Source organism: Geotrypetes seraphini, chromosome 8, assembly GCF_902459505.1.
Source record: "Geotrypetes seraphini chromosome 8, aGeoSer1.1, whole genome shotgun sequence".
Taxonomy (NCBI): Eukaryota; Metazoa; Chordata; class Amphibia; order Gymnophiona; family Dermophiidae; genus Geotrypetes; species Geotrypetes seraphini.
The window spans coordinates 64,675,570-64,693,241 of record NC_047091.1 but is presented as its reverse complement, the minus strand read 5'-3'; the positions used below and the strand labels follow the sequence as shown (position 1 = coordinate 64,693,241).

The window sequence follows — 17,672 nt, the reverse complement described above, 5'->3', positions numbered from 1 at the left end:
TTGAATCGGGCAGCACTAGTCTTGAAGGATTCTAAAGAAGTAGAAATTAGGTTCTTACCCGCTAATTTTCTTTTTTAGTCCCTCCAGACCAGCACAGACCCCACCCTATTGTGTGTTTGGCAAAGAGTACTTTTTTTTGGCAGTCTGGTTTTGGTTGATGAGTAGTATAATAAGGGCAGTGGCATTTGGTTCATCTGGTAGAGCTGGCGAACTGTGGAGACATTTTTGAAGGTTCTAGTTCTAATCAGTATCCAACAGTGGTTACAGGTCTGATCCGGAGAATTAATTTGGCTTCTCCATGCGAGAGTGGAGTTGGTATGTTTTCTTGTTCAGTCTAGTTAGTTTTCTGCTTGGCTATTCGTCAGACTGATTGTAGATGGGATTGCACAGCCCACTTGTACTACTGCCAAAAGTCAATATGTCTCAGTCTCCACCTACTGGCAGAGAAGCGTAAATCCATCTGGTGGGACTAAAAGAAAGAAAATTAGCAGGTAAGAACCTAGTTTCTCCTTATCACTGATGTTCCTGGTGATAGGTAAAGCACCGCATTCAGGCTGCCATGCTGGTTAGTGATGCCACCGGAAGGCTCCTTCTCATGGATTTTCAATGAAGAGCAGTCGGTTAATCAAAAATCTCCATGTGAACAGATATCACCAAGGCATGAGGGGTATACAGACAGAATTTAAAACTCTGCTCACTCAAGCCCAATTGTTTAAAGCAGGTGGTATATTTGATATTTAGGTCATCATATTTTTGTGCTTGCACTAACAATGGTTATAATATAAGAAAATATCAACAGCTTGTCACCTTAAACAAGTGCCCTGGAATTCTAAGTCTCCATGTGAAAGGGCTGATAAAACCTTGAGAAAATGGAGGGGAGGTGCCATCACTTAAAAATCTGAGGCAGCTAGAAGTATGCACAGGGAATTAGAAACAGTTCAAAGAAGAGTAACCAAGATGATAAAAGGGATGGAACTCCTTTCATTTTAGGAAAGACTAAAAAGGTTAGGGCTCTTCAGCTTTGAAAAGAGACAGCTGAGATATGATAGAAGTCCACAAAATCCTGAATGGTATAGAGCAGGTACAAGTGAATCAATTATTTTTACTCCATCAAATATTATAGAGACTCAATAAACTTACAGGAAAATACTTTAAAAACCAATATAAAGAAATATTTTTTCATTAAAAGAATAGTTAAGCTCTGGAACTCGTTGCCAGAGGATGTGGTAACAGCGGTTAATGTAGATACTGTAGGTTTAAAAAGATTTATCCGGAACTCACAGAACTCCCTGATTACAAGAAGATCTCCTTCAAGGAGAACCCACCCATACCACTGGAACAAATTGTATCAGATGCATCCACTCTAGCCCTGGACCTTCTCAAGTGCTTCCTAGTGTACCCGTCCAAACAGAGGATCTGGGCCACAGAGGCCTTGTTGCACCCATACCTCTTCATAGAACCACTGCCTCCCCATCCCCCAGTGCAGTGGGAAGAAAACCCGGCAACATCTGCAGCATCAGCATGAATACCACATTGATCATCCCCTGGAAGAATCTGTGGTTGATCCTGAATTGATCGCCCCATATGTCATGCAATGAGGGGAAAAGTCCTGCACCCTCCAAAGTAGCTGCAGCAGCTTCCAATGTAGGTGGTGTTGGGTGGAATTTATCAGAATGAGAGCGAGAGTTGGAAAATTGTCTGTGTGTCCCAGTAATAATGTTATCTTTTAATCCCCTGTTTTACCAGTTATGTTTTTATTAAATTTATTGTAAACCGCCTAGACGTAATGATAGGCGATATATCAAATAAATAATAAACTTGAAGTTCCTGGAGAAAAAGTCTATAGTCTGGTATTGAGACAGACATGGAGATGCCACTGCTTGCCCTGAGATCAGTAACATGGAATGTTGCTACTATTTGGGTTTGTGCCAGGTACTTGTGATCTGGATTGGCCACTGTTGGAAATAGGAAACTGGGCTAGATGGCCCATTGGTCTAACTCAGTATAGCTTATGATATAGTGCAGGGGTAGGCAAATCTGGTCCTCGAGAGCCGGAGTCAGATCAGGTTTTCAGGATAGCCACAATAAATATGCATGAGATAGAGTTGCATCTCAAGGAGGCAGTCCATGCAAATCCATCTCATACATATTCATTGTGGATATCCTGAAAACCTGGCTCCGGCTCTCGAGGACCGGAATTGCCTACCCCTGGTATAGTGGGATCGATCCCAGCACTATTCCTTGTCAGTTTCCTATTTCCAGCAGTGGCCAATCCAGATCACAAGTATCTGGCACAAACCCAAATAGTAGCAACATTCCATGTTACTGATCTCAGGGCAAGCAGTGGCATCTCCATGTCTGTCTCAATACCAGACTATGGACTTTTTCTGGCCGAAGCACTTAATTCTCCATTGCCCCAGGTATAAAATAAGTACCGGTATAGTGTAAACCACTTTAAATGTGTAACCACAAAGAGGCAGTATAAAAGTCCCATCCCCTTTTCCTTTCTTATGTTCTTAAGGCACTTATCTGGGTAAGAGCAGCTTCTATCTAGTTAAGTGCTTAGAGAGAGGGATATTCTGTGGTACTAATCAGATAATTGCTGTTGAACATTTCCTTTTGACCACTTTGGTACTATCTGGATAGTACTGGGCAAATAAACTAGGACATTAAGAGGCTCTGAATATTGACACTAACTAGGTAGCACAATCTAATCAATGTTGACTGAATATTCTGTGGCAGTTACTATCTGGATATTGTCACTGATTATCTGGATTTTTTTTAACTCGTAGCAGTCAGCATTTTAAAAATTCTGACTGACATGGGCTTAATATAGGGAGAGAAGGAAATTGTTTCCTATTAATGATCAATATCCTGAGATTAGCAATAACCCTTCACTCTTTCTTTCACTCTCATTCCTCCACACTTCTTTTTCGCCTCACTCATTCTCATTTCTGTCATGCTCACCCGCCATTCCTCTCTGTCTTATACCTTCATGCTCCCATCTTGCTCACAAACCCCCGTCCCTCTGCTTTCACTCTCACCTCTGTCTCAAACCATAATTCTCTCTCTTTTGCTTCCACCCTCCTGCTATTTATCCCTTCACCCTCTCTTTCTGTTTCCTTCATTTGATTTCAATGCAGGACTTGTATATCATGTGGAAGAGCCCTTCATTTGAGGTACAGGTTGGCTTACATGAACTACTGGGACATGGAAGTGGAAAACTCTTTGTACAGGTGAGTTCTTCAATATCCTATGGATCATGGTCAATTTTCAACCCTTGTGTTTTCAGCCCTTGTTAGCAGTTCAGGTTGAAAGTCTCTTCTGGTATTTCCAGCCTAGACACTTTGCATTTTACTGACATCCTCTCTGGTATTTCCAGCTCTGGTGTTCCTTGCATTTTCTCCAGCATTTTCACTCTATTCTCTGTTGTAGGATGAGAAGGGCATCTTTAACTTTGATAAGTCAACAGTAATCAATCCAGAAACTGGTGAGCAGGTGAGTGTGGGCTGCATTTTTGCATGTACAAATTCCAGGATGGGTTGGCATCTAGGAACAGCATGCGGGTGCACGCGCTTGTGTGTTCATCTTGGAAAAGCAGAGCCTGTCCTGCTGAGCCTGTATCTTTTCTTCTGCAGATTCAGAGCTGGTATAAGGGCAATGAAACCTGGGATAGCAAGTTTTCCACTATTGCTTCTACTTATGAAGAGTGCCGGGCAGAGTGTGTTGGGCTGTATCTCTGTTTAAATAAGGAGGTCCTCAGGTAAGATGGATTAGAGGAGTGGGGATACGGTCTCCTCCTTTCTTGAGGCCTCTTCTCAAACATTCACATTATATTCATGCTTGTGAAAGATAATTCTGTAAGAGTGCGTTTACCGTTGTGTGTGCTACTTGTGTGGTAGTAAAGTGGCAAAGTACTGTTTTGTAAGGTGTGTAAGTGGCATAACACAAATGCAAGCAGGGTGTTCACATAGGAATGCCATTGGCATGGCTGTCATTACCACCAGGCCAGTCAGGTTTTCAGGATAGCCAATTTACAAAACACAATAAATTACACATGTCCTTGTGATATTTATATGTCCAGTTTGTGGCTGGTGTTAGCGTGAATGAGGGTTAAGCTCTGAGCCCTCACAGAACAGCTGGACCTGGTATGGAATTTAAACAAAAGAATTCTTTATTTCTTAAACCAAAATAGGTTGTTTTTCATATGAAGTTGCTTATAAAATCAATGTAAAGTTCTCCTAGGGTTGGCTTCTTATCCAACCCCAAGCACAAGATGCAGCAGGTTGAAGATGGGTTTTCTCTACCCCTTGCCTGGCCAAACAGGTTCAAAACTTTCCAGGAGAAAGACTTCTGAACTTGGCAGTCTTCTCTTCTCATGTATATAGCGGAGACATATATGTAGGGCTGTTCTCTTCTCCCACCTTCAGACAAACACTGCAGTCCTTCTTGAAAACCCCCTGGAGGATCCTTCCTCTCTGTTCTGCTTATATTTGTTTATTAATTTTTTTTTTAATATACCTCACAAAGCGGTTTGCAAAATATAGGAAAGGAAATCCGTTAAAAATGTAGAACAATTCAGTAGTTGAAGCTGAAGGTTGAGGGAGGGATGTTAAATGTATAATGTACAGTTTGATCTTGAGCTGTTCTTTTCCAGTTCTGTTATCTATGTTTTGCTTTTGAACTGTCAATAAATATGTATATAAACATTAAAAAAAAAAACGTAGAACAGTTAGGCAGAAAAAATAAAGATCACAAGTATAGTATATCAGGTGTAACTCTGGGAAAGACCAAACAGGAAAAGGACCTGGGTGTACTGATAGATAGGACCCTGAAACCATCGGCGCAATGTGCGGCAGCGACAAAGAAAGCAAATAGAATGCTAGGCATGATAAAGAAGGGAATTACGAGTAGATCAGAGAAAGTTATAATACCGCTCTACAGAGCCATGGTCAGACTGCACCTGGAATACTGCGTCCAGCATCGGTCTCCATACCTAAAGAAGGATATAAAATTGCTAGAGAGGGTGCAGAAATGAGCAACGAAGCTAGTGAAAGGTATGGAGAACCTGGACTACAAGGAACGACTTAGGAGACTGGGGTTGTTCTCCCTTGAGAAGAGGAGACTGCGAGGGGATCTGATCGAGACTTTCAAAATACTGAAAGGATTCGACAAAATGGAGCAGGGAAAGCAGTTATTTACAATGTCCAATGTGACACGGACAAGAGGACATAGACTGAAGCTGAGGGGGGACAAGTCCAGGACGAATATCAGGAAGTTCTGTTTCACGCAGCGAGTGGTGGACACTTGGAATGCTCTCCCGGAGGAATAATTGCAGAATCCACCTTTCTAGGATTTAAGGGTAAGCTAGATGCACATCTCCTTAAGAGTGGCATAGAGTGATATGGGTAAGGGTAAATTAGATGCACATCTCCCTTGAGAAGCATACGGTGATATGGGGACTAAAACTATGCCAGGGTACACCTGGCGGGGCCTCTGCGTGTGCGGAATACCGAACTTGATGGACCCAGGGTCTGATCCGGAGATGGCAATTCTAATGTTCTTATGTTCTAAAACAAGGACAAAATAAAGATAAGAGGATGGGTAATACAGATAGTATCCCACTTAACAGGCTAGCCCCATAAAGGGGTTATATGCTAATCAAAACAAATACAATTTTAGAGCAGCTCAAAACTTCAGATAAAACATCCCTCTCTAGAGATTTTAAATTTGTCTTGGTCTGGGCCCTGCCGTCCTGGCTCAGCAGGCTATCTGTGCCTGCTTGTACCATGCCCTCTCTAGTATACCCTGCAATCTCTAGCCTCTTAAGATGATCCTGTAAGGGAGTATTACTAAGGGATACTGGCAACTTCTGTACATACTCTCAAAGAGTGTTCTGATACTGGATTAGTAGTATTCTGTAATGGAACATGAGTACCCAGATGCCATTATAGAATAGGCTCTCACCTAAAAGGTGGAGTCCAGTTATAGAATTACCCCCTGAATACCTTAGATCTCTATTCAGCTGTAAATGCTGTTTCTATCCTTTGGATTTCTTGGGGGTGAAGCTTTCACATTTTCTCAGTCTTCTTCAACAAGAAATAATCTCTTCACAGGATCTTTGGCCATGAGGATGCTGAGGCGGAGGATGTGATATATGTGAACTGGTTGAATATGGTGCGTGCCGGGGTGCTGGGCCTTGAGTTCTACACTATGGAGACCAAGCAGTGGAGACAGGTGCTTTGGCTGGGGTATGGGGTGCTGGGGCTGAGGGTTTGTCCCTAAGGGCTTGAGGAGAGAACAGCTTTAAAAAGGGGAGTTGTCTATACAGAAATGCACAGAGCATACACAGAGATGCATGAGAATTGCCTGGACAGTACCCGGGATTGAACACCCAGGTTAAAATTAGCTGGCAACAGTCAGCATTTAAAAACATGTTGACTGCCCTGGCCGAATATTGACCACTATGTTGTTTTGTTTGTGTAGTTTTGCTTATGTATATTGTCACGATAATACAGTGGTACCTCAGTTTACGAGTGCACCGGTTTGCGAGTGTTTTGCAAGACAAGCAAAACATTTGCAAACTTGGTGCCTTGTAAACTGAGCGCGCCTCGATTTGCGAGCGTCCCCCCTGCGAACCGACACCCTCCCCCCCACAATCCAGCACCCCCCCACCGCCATCAGGCACCCCCCCCCCCCGCCGCGACCTGAGGTCCCCCCAACCCACCCGAACCCTCTTCTTACTTTGATGTAGCCTCCGCACCAGCATGTCCTGTGCTGGTGCCGGTGCCCGAAGATCTGCCTCCTGTGCTGGGCCTTGAGCATGTGCGCATGCTCAAGGCCTGAGAGTTTACGTGAACTCTCAGGCCTTGAGCATGCGCACATGCTCAAGGCCCAGCACAGGAGGCAGATCTTCGGGCACCGGCACCAGCACAGGACATGCTGGTACCGGTGCCAGTGCGGAGGCTACATCAAAGTAAGAAGAGGGTTCGGGTGGGTTGGGGGGACCTCAGGTCGCGGCGGGGGGGGTGCCCGATGGTGGTGGGGGGGTGCCTGATGGCGGCGGAGGGGTGCCGGATCGCGGGGGGGGAGGGTGCCGGTTTGCAGGGGGGGCCTTCGGGGGGAGCAATGCCGGTTCTCGTGGGGGGGGGGGGGGAGCAGCGCTGCTGGCCTCGGGGGGGGGGGGTGGAGGGTTGGAACCTATCAAAGCGAGTTTCCATTATTTCCTATGGGGAAACTCGCTTTGATAAACGATCATTTTGGATTATGAGCATGCTCCTGGAACGGATTATGCTCGTAATCCAAGGTACCACTGTATGTGCATTTAAGTATGTGTCTTATTTTGATTTGTATCTTTTAAAATATTTGGAGCTCAAGACAAACGCATGCCTTATATACTCAAATATATACTGAGATTTTGGGGCCAAAAAAATGACCCAAAAATGGGAGCCTCGGTTTATATTCGGGTCCTCAAGTCTGCACGCTCCCTCGCCCTCCACCTGGACCCATTGCAGGCCTCCCATGGGCCTGCCTGGTGGTCTAGCCCTGGTGGTCTAGCGGTGAGCTGGGATAAGAGCAATCCTTCAAGCGTCCTGTCCCAGCCAACTGTTAACCACCCCACTTCCCTCCTGCTTCCCGGACCCCTCTACAACATACATTTTGAACCCTGGTGGTCTAGCAATGAAGTGGGGCAGGAGTGATTTTTCTTAGCTCTTGTCCCCTGCAGAGCCATGATCAGAAATGGTTGAACAAGTTCTTGGGGCAGTCTCGTGAGACCATGAGAACCTGTGAGACTGCCCCGGGAACTTGTGCAGCCATTTCTGATCACGGCTCCACACGGGGCAGGAGCGAAGAAAAATTGCTCCTGCCCCACTTCACTGCACTGCTAGAGCACCAGGGTTCAAAAAATATGTTGTAGAAGAGTACAGGAGGTGGGGTGGTTAACAGCTGGCTGGGACAGGACAGGACATGGAAATGATTGTTCCTGTCCCAGCTCACCACTGGACCACCAAGGCCTGCAGTGAGCATTGGAGGCTGGGTACAGAGCTGGCAGGAAGAGAATGAGGGAGGGAAAGAGGGCTGGGTGCAAGGCAGGAGAACTGAATATAAAGCACCCAGTTTAAATTTGAGCGAATCTTTTTTCCCCCTTTTTTTTGGGTGGGAAAGGTTACCTCAGTTTATAATTGGATCAGTTTATATTCGAGTGCATATGGTAATTGTTTGTGTCAGTTTGTACATGTGGCAGAGGACAACATGGGCACAGCCAAAAAGTGGGAGTAATTTAAGATTCCTTTCCAGAGTTCCAGTTTCAGTCAGTCCAGGTTTTACATTGAGCCTTATCCATCCCACCTGCATTTTCAGTCTGGCAGAGACACAGCATAATGCCTTTTGCTTCACTCTGGATATAGCTAACAACACTCAAAAGCTGGAACTGATCAGACCACTGCATTAGAATTTTTAAATTATTCCTTGTTCTACTGTCCCAGATGCTGTTCCCCACGTTGTTTCATGTTTCCTTTCTCCCTCCCCCCCCTCAACATGTAGGCACACATGCAGGCACGGTTTGTTATCCTGCGAGTGCTTCTCGAAGCTGGGGAAGGATTAGTGTCTGTTCAGCACACAGTTGGTAAGGATGGGAAGCCCGATGCACTCATCACTCTGGACAGGAGCAAAATCTTCTCCATTGGCAAGCCAGCAATGGAACGCTTCCTCCAGCGGCTGCAGGTAGGACAGAGCTGTGGGTTCGGTCTTCACTGAGGTGTCTTAATATGGAGTTTTGGGAGATAGCCCTGTGAATCTCGAGGAGAACTGCAGAATATGACCTTCCCTGCTCATTTTTTGATTTTATCTTAGTAGCTTCCATTATTAAATCTCTGTTCTTGGCATTTCTTACTGTCTTATATGGGTATTACCTCTCCTTTTAAATTCAGGTTTCTTTGCATGGTTGGAGCTGTCGGTAAGGCTTAGACACTGGAAGCTGGGATAGAATTTAAGTATGTTTGGCAGAAAAAAATGAAATGTTTAATTTTCTTTGCTTATTGGATGTATTAAATACCCAAGTGGAGGTACAGTAAGAGCTGAGACTGCCATAGGAGGGCCTAGCACAGTCCAATAGGGTGGATGAGAATTATTTAAGAGTTCTCAAGGCATTCCTCCATTATGTGCCATATTTCAGGTGTTTAAATCAACAGCGGATGTGGAAGGAGGACGGGCAATGTATGAGTCTTACTCGGCTGTTACAGATGATGGGCCATACCGGTTCCTGGCACTGAGAGATACCGTTCTGCTACGAAAGGAGGCCCGCAAGATGTTTGTGCAGGCCAACACATTGGTGACAGGTGAGAGACAGTGCATTCCGAATACATTCCCTTACTAGAAATAGAAATATGATATGATGGCAGATAAAGGCCTAATGGCCCATCCAGTCTGCCCATTCACAGCATCTACTATCTCCTCCTCTCCCTAAGAGATCCCACATGCTTGTCCCACCCTTTTTTGAATACAGACACAGTCTTTGTCTTCACCACCTCTATCGGGAGCTTATTCTAAGCATCTATCACCCTTTCTGTAAAAAAGTATTTTCTTAGATTACACTTGAGCCTATCACCTTTTAACTTCAGACTATGCCTTCTCATTCTGGAACTTCCTATCAAATGAAATAGACTCGCTTCATATGCATTTATGCCATGCAGGTATTTAAACATCTCTATCATAGCTCCCCTCTCTCGCCTTTCCTCCAAAATATACATATTGAGATTTTTAAGTCTGTCCCCTTACACCTTACGATGAAGACCACTGACCATTTTAGTAGCCTTCCTCTGGACTGACTCCATCCTGTTTATATCTTTTTGAAGGTGCAGTCTCCAGAATTGTACATAATATTCTAAATGAGGTTTCACCAGAGTCTTATACAGGGGTATCGAAACCTCCTTTTTCCTACTGGCCATTCCTCTTTGCACCCTAACATCCTTGTAGCTTTCACTGTCACCTTTTCTACCTCTTTGGCTACCTTAAGGTCGACCTTTTTGGCCACCTTAAGGGCATCACATACTATCACTCTCAAGTCCCGCTTCTCTTTCGTGCACAAAAGTTCTTCACCCCCTAAACTGTACCATTCCCTCAGGTTTTTGCAGCCCAAATGCATAACCTTACATTTCTTAGCATTAAATCTTAGTGGCCAAATTTTAGATTATTCTTCAAGCTTTGATAGGTCCTTCCTCAAGATGTTCACACCATCAGGGGTGTCTATACTCTATTGGCTGATAAATACTATAGACTGATACATGGGTTAGGGGTAAATAACATAACACACTCCATTTGTATACCACAAGCACCTTGCAGTTTTCTGCAGTTAACATAAAGAGAACTGTGCATTCACAGAGAACTACAAAATAACAATGGAAACATACCTTACATCCATATTATTCCCCCCAAATTACTTAAATTTGTTTTTAACATTTTCCTATAATGATCATAAGATATCGATGCTCGTATTATAGGGCCTAGTTTTCTCTCCCAACTAGCAGCTTGAAATGCCAACATCCTTTTACACATTTTACAACTTAGAGCAGCCCCCTTACAGTAGGAAACATTAAAAAAGCAAAAAAAACCGTGAAGGGTGCCTCGACATATTGAAAGCAAATTGATCAATCAGATAACATGGCAATATACCATAAAGCACCTTATAACAAAAGCAACAAAATTTAATAACTATCCTGGCCCCTATTGGAAGCCAGGGTAGTTTACGAAAATAAGGAGGATGAGAGGGTGCTGAAAAGTTCTCAGCCCAACCAAGAAAGAAATGACATGGAGCCAAGAAACTTAAAAGTTATTCCACATATTCACCCCTAAGGTCAGCATACTTGGCACATCTCAACTGATGTTTCTTTAACCCTCCCAAAAAATACTCTGATGTCTAGTCACTGAAATACTGCTCTGCTGCTGCAATCACTTCCAAATCTCTCAAAAATTGTTATCCTTTCAAACTTTTTTTAAGGTTTGGAAACAGAAAATAGTAAGATGGATCAATATCTGGTGAGTAGGGTGGATGGTCTATGCACTGAAACCCCAAGACATCCATTGTTTTGCCAGTCTTGTGAGCAGGTGCATTATTTTGTGAAGAAAACTCCTTTCTGCAGCTTCCCCCTTCTTTTTTCTTTAAGTGCCTCCTTTTTAATCAGCACAACAAGTTACAATAGTATTCTGCTTTAACTGTTTGGTCCCTTGGAATATAGTCAGTCATTACAATACCTTCTTGATCCCAAAATACTGTGGCCATGACCTTTCCTGTTGACTTTGAGATCTTGAATTTCCGTGGCCTTGAAGAACTTGAGTGACATCATTGTATGGACTATTGTTTTGTCACAGGATCATAGTGCATAACCATGTTTCATCAACAGTAACTAGTCATTCCAAAAAGTTGGTACCAGCTTGCTGAGAATACTGCAAAATCAACTTGGAAGTGTCCACTCAATGGCGTTTCTCGCATCCACTTGACTAACAGCTTCTGCATACCGACCTGCTTCTGGATTATACACTCAGCCAGTGGCGTACCTAGGGGGGGGCGGGGGGGCGGGCCGCCCCGGGTGCCAGCCCTAAGGGGGTGATCCCGGCCTTGCCGTTCAGTCCCCCGCCACCCCCGAAGGACCGCTCGCCCCACTGACCTTCCTGCACCACCTGTGAAGCAGCCCGCAGCAGGATCACGAAGTCAGCGTCAGCATCCCTGCGCTGCTTCCTGCGCCGCGATCCCGCCCCTCCTCTGACGTCAGAGGAGGGGCGGGACCGTGGCGCAGGAAGCAGCGCAGGGATCGCTGACGCTGACTTCGCGATCCTGCTGCGGCTGCTTCATAGGTGGTGCGGGGAGGCCAGGGGGGCGAGCGGTCCTTCGGGGTGGGTCGGGGCATCAGGTCTTCAGGGTGGGGCGGGCGGGCAGGCAAGCAGGCTTTCAAGGGGGAGGGGGGTGACAGGCAGGCAGGCAGGCCTTCAAGGGGGGACAGGCCTTCGGGGGGGGGTGCAGACCTTCAAGGGGTGCAGGCCTTCAAGGGGGGCAGGCAGGCCTTCGGGGGGGGGTGTAGGCCTTTGGGGGGGTGCAGGCCTTCAAGGGGGGAAAGGCAGGCAGGCCTTCAAGGGGGGGACAGGCCTACAAGGGGGGGGGGACAGGCCTACAAGGGGGGGGACAGGCCTACAAGGGGGGGTGCAGGCCTTCAAGGGGGAGACAGGCCTTCAAGGGGGGGAAAGGCAGACAGGCAGGCCTTAAAGGGGGGACAGGCCTACAAGGGGGGGACAGGCCTACAAGGGGGTGGGACAGGCCTTCAAGGGGGGGACAGGCCTTCGGGGGGGTGCAGACCTTCAAGGGAGTGCAGGCCTTCGGGGGGGGGTGCAGTCCTTCAAGGGGGTGCAGGCCTTCAAGGGGGGGAAAGGCAGGCAGGCAGGCCTTCAAGGGGGGGACAGGCCTACAAGGGGGGGAGAAGCTACAAGGGGGTGGTACAAGCCTTCAAGTGGGGGACAGGCCTTCGGGGGGGGGGGTGCAGACCTTCAAGGGAGTGCAGGCCTTCGAGGGGGGTGGTGCAGGCCTTCAAGGGGGTGCAGGCCTTCAAGGGGGGACAGGCCTTCAAGGGGGGAAAGGCAGGCAGGCAGGCCTTCAAGGGGGGACAGGCCTACAAGGGGGGGGAGAAGCTACAAGGGGGTGGGACAGGCCTTCAAGTGGGGGACAGGCCTTCGGGGGGTGCAGGCCTTCGGGGGGTGCAGACCTTCAAGGGGGGGGACAGGCAGGCAGGCCTTCAAGGGGGGGACAGGCCTACAAGGGGAAGGGACAGGCCTTCAAGGGGGGTGCAGGCCTTCAAGGTGGGACAGGCAGACCTTTAAGGGGGGACAGGCCTTTGGGGGGGACCATGATTTAGAAGTACACGGAGGGAAGGGGGTGTTCAAAGAGACATGCATATGCCAAACTTTGGGGGGGGGAAGAAATAATGGGTCTGAAAATAGAGGAGAGGGAGAGAGAGGATGGACCATGGGATTTAGGGAGGGAAGGAACAGAAAGGGAGAGAAATTGGACACAAGGGATGGTGTGGAGGAGGGATAGAGATACTGGATAGGAGGGTAATTAGGAAAAGAAACGGAGAGATGGTGGACTCTGGGATGGTGGGGAAGGAGGGAGAGATGCCGGATGAAAGGGTATTTAAGAAAAGGTGGATCTGTCGAGGGAGATGAAAAAAAGGAAAGATACCAGACTTCCTGGGAAGGGAAGGGAAATGGAAAGGGAGGACAGAGTTGGCAGATGGATGGTTAGCATGCAGAAAGAAGGAGACCCTGGCAAGCAAGTTATCAGAAGAAAACCAGAGCCTTGGACCAACAAGATTTGAAATATAACCAGACAACAAAAGGTAGAAAAATTAATTTTATTTTCTGTTTTGTGATTATAACATGTCAGATTTGAAATGTGTATCCTGCCAGAGCTGGTGTTGGACTGCAAACGTGAGCTAGGATTTAACAGAAAGAGGAAAAGTCCTTTTTTTTCCCTTTATTTTATTTACACCACAGCGCCAGTGTGGTTAGGAGAAGCCAAAGGGGGTGAAAAAGCTATAAAACCCACCAGGAGTTTTGAAAAAAATCACCCAACTGGGCAGGAAAATCGAATTGAAAAACCAATTCAATAGGGCTGAATCGAATCAAATTTTTTTTTTCCTGTATCTGGCAGCATTAGTTTGCACTACTGTCTTAGACTTTAGGACCTGGGATTGGGGAGAGAAGGCATCCTCAGTACTTTATAATGCAAGTGAAACGAGGATTTGGTCAGACTTTTGAAGGGTCTGCAGAAAAAAAATATTGTATAGGCCGGGGACATGAGACAGCAGGAAATGGGAACTTTTCTTCCTTCTATTTTTGTGAATGGAAAGGCTGAGGATGTCAGAGAGGTCAGTTAAAATATGTGCTTTATAAGAAAATATAATAATGTGTTTTATAAAGTTTATAGCATAGCTGGCCTACCCAGTGAGGTGTTCCTAGTGGTGATGGTGGCAGCGTGTCAATGTGTTGAGAGGAAGAGGTGGTCTGGGAAATTCTGCTGAGCAAACTCCGGGCCCATTTCCACCCCCCAGTTAGTCCACTCCACTCAACTGATTCACACACTGAGTGGGTCTTTGGGTGTTGTTTTGGGATCTCTTCCAGTGGTTTATCTCCTTCTGGTCCAAGGAAGGAAACTTTGTTATCCTTAGCATTGACCTACAGAATATGTTTGTAACAGCGCTGCTTGTGTGGCATTAGGCTATGTAGTGATCGAAAGAAAAAAACAGACCTTTGCACATTTTTGCACTATATGGTGGGTGTATGAGGAGATTCACATTTCCTGCACAGCTAAGTCCATGTGAAGTTACCTTGTGCTGTATTTGACATCTAGCAAGGTCTCTGTTTGAAAGGAAAGATCTAAACTTAAAAATGAAGTGGCCAGAAGTTATGGTAAAAGCAGATAGTGTAGCTGGTTTTAAGAAAGATTTGGACAAATTCCTGGAGGAAAAGTCCATAATCTGTTATTAAGACATGGGGGAAGTGTCTGCTTGCCCTGGATCGGTAGCATGGAATGTTGCTACTCTTTGGGTTTTGACCAGGTATTAGTGTCCTGGATTGGCTACCATGAGAATGGGCTACTGGGCATGATGGACCATTGGTCTGACCCAGTTAGGCTATTCTTATGTTATGTTCTCATCTGTAGGGGCCTTTGTTTTCACTTCTTATTTTAATGTATTTTTTTTCTGGGAACTTATCAGTGTTTTTTATAATGGGAACAAAAATGGAAGAGAATTAATGTGTGTGGAATGGGGGGGTAACTAATTTCTTCAGCTAAATAATTCAATCCACTTCAAACAGACATAGGAGAACTTGTGCACCATTCACACACCCTCCAACCAAAAACGTCAAAAGAAAAAAACTGTTCGACAACCTCCTAGCCATTCGAGCTGCAACACTCGACCCCCAACTCTACAACCAATTGATATCAACCACAGACTGCAAAACCTTCAAAAAGAAATAAAAACCCTTCTATTCAAAAAACACATAAAACCGAACTAACACAATCAGAACTGTCCCAAGCATCACCTGCAACTACTCCATATGTACTTCTAATGTCATGACAATTTAGACATAATTTATGTTATGTTATGTTTGGAATAATGATTACATATATGAGGTTCAATAAAAGAAAATTTTCACTGCCTGTTTCTATTCTGACCATTTATTCCATTTCATGGTTAATGCAAAAAAAAAAAAAAAAAAACATTTTTTTACATGGGGGGGGGGGGGGTGTCAAAAAATGATGGGCCCCGGGTGCCACATACCCTAGGTACGCCACTGCACTCAGCATGTTTCCTGGATATCTGTAGTGTATCAGCAATTCTTTTAGCTGATATTTGCCGATCTGCCAAAATCAGATCATGGACATGGTCAACAATTTCAGTAGTTTGACACCTTTTGGGGCTTCCCAGACCTTGCTGCATTATTTGGTCTTGAAATCTCCATGCTGAAAGTTTGCACACCACTTCTTAAGAACATAAGAATTGCCATACTGAGACAGACCATCAAGCTGCAGTATCCTGTTTCCAACAGTGACCAACGCAGGCCCCAAGTGCCTAGTTAGATCCAAGTAGTAAAACGGATTTTCTTTAGGGTCCCTCCAGACCAGCACAGAATGGATGGTTTACTTTTCTTTGCCAGTAGGTGGAGACTGAGACATTGACTTTTGGCTGTAATACAAGTGGGCTGTGCAGTCCCATCTACAATCAGTCTGTTCTCGGTCTCTAGCAGGTAGAGGTGGTAAGCCTGTGCAATCTTTTCTTTGGTTAGTTAGATCCTGTTGGATGTGATTAGTGACCTTTTTTGTCCCTGTTGTGGGTGCTGGATAGAGCTTGGGGGACCCTTTCTGGGATCCGTCTGACCCCAGGGGTACTACACTCAACTGGTCGAGTTCCTTCCCCCATTTCCTCCACCCCCTCCTTCCAATTTTTTTCTTAGAGGTACTTCATCTGTAAGCCTTGCCATAGTTTCAGGCAAGTCATATAAGCTTTGAGAGCCTGTGGGGTCTGCTCTTTGTTAATTAAAGTTGTACTTGAAAAACCAAAAAAACATTGTGAGGCAGGGAAGCTTTTAATTAGCTTTAATTGAAGTTTATTGTTAACTGGCAGCTTTTGTTTTTTCTTTTGTAGCAATGAGCACTTTAAAGAGAAAAAAAGTGCTCACTGTGTACCTGACAAGCGGTGAACGTGGCCAACGTGTGCACAAAGTGCGCTGGCCACTGTGAAGGAGGGAATCCTTGTTGGCTTCGGGTGCCAGTCAACAGGGTTCCCCTTTTGCGCATGCACCACTCCTCGGCTGTGGTCAGTGGGGAAGCCCAGGCTTCCCCTACTGCCCACACAAGGATTGATAAAATTGAACTGATTTTTTTGTAGTGAATGGAAAGGATCAGTACAAGAAATCGCAAAAGAATGTGGTTGAAACAAAAAATCATTTAATGTGATAAAATGGTGACAGTTAAGAGAAAATAAAATGTATGATATAAAAACGTGAATTATGTGAAACCAAAGGGTCATGAGAGAACATATCTGAGCAGAGCTAACACCGGAGAAAATCCTATTGATGCGAGAAAGTGTCAGTGAAACTTTTTTAAACAATGCTGATATAAAACAAATCTTAGTGGCTAAAACTATGATTGTTTAAAAGTGAATTATGTGGAACAAAGAGCCATGAGAGAACATATCTGACCAGAGCTCACACCGGAGAAGATCCTATTGGTGAAAGTAAAAAAAAATTCTGAAGTACCATGGTGAGAAAGCAATTAAGGTGAATAAGAGAAATGGACTTAACTGATCTATGTGGGATTTCACAAATTGTGCGATAGCTGAAGTCTAGATTAAAATAATAATGATGGAAACTAAGTTCAAAATCATATAATGCAAAAATAAGGTGCAGTGACATACAGTATTAGAATAAGAATACGCTTGTATCACCAAAGCATGAATAAAACCATCTGAATTAAAGAAAGAAGGAAAGACTATATAGTGGTACTCAGCAGGCATCCAAAAGGAGATGCATGGTTGAAAAGCACAAAGGACACCTAGAACTCATTGTGATTGATTCATGGTGCCAAAAGATATGAAGTGAAATTGAGAACCACTGGTGAACAGTGTGCTTGCTTTTAAATAACGTATAATGCATAGGGTCCGAGCCTCACTTTGTGAGCATTAAACATCAGTGACACATATTTTATACCTGATATAAATTTTTAGGTTGTTTTTGATCTGATTACCGTATTTTTTACTCCATGAGATGCACCTGACCATAAGATGCACCCTAGATTTAGAGGAAGAAAACAAGAAAAAAACCCATTCTGAACCAAATTCTCCCTGCCAGGCTCTGCACCCAACCCCACACTCCTTGCCAAGCCCTGCACGCTGTCCTCCCTCCCTTCCAGGCTCTGTACCCTGTCCCCCCTCTGGTAGTCTAGTAGTAGGCCAGGACAGGGCAGGCAGGCTGGTAGGCAGATAGGGACAGGGCAGGTTGGACAAGTTCCTGCTGAACTGGAACGAACGCAGTTAGGGCTGGGCTCGGTTAGGGCACAGGTCTTTGACCTGGGGGCCGCCGCGTGAGCGGACTGCTGGGCGCAATGGACCATTGGTCTGACCCAG

General features: G+C 45.3%; 1 protein-coding gene across 2 annotated transcripts in view; it reads left to right on the top strand.

The window, feature by feature from the left end:
- The window catches only part of DPP3 (dipeptidyl peptidase 3), a 165,437-nt gene that overhangs the window by 134,880 nt on the left and 12,885 nt on the right, over positions 1–17,672 (top strand). For both annotated transcript variants that reach the window (XM_033954494.1, XM_033954495.1), the window contains exons 12-17: positions 3,144–3,236; positions 3,436–3,498; positions 3,639–3,763; positions 6,117–6,237; positions 8,545–8,724; positions 9,176–9,338. In XM_033954494.1, the coding sequence (XP_033810385.1) occupies positions 3,144–3,236; positions 3,436–3,498; positions 3,639–3,763; positions 6,117–6,237; positions 8,545–8,724; positions 9,176–9,338 (745 nt within the window). The remainder of the gene's footprint in view (positions 1–3,143; positions 3,237–3,435; positions 3,499–3,638; positions 3,764–6,116; positions 6,238–8,544; positions 8,725–9,175; positions 9,339–17,672) is intronic.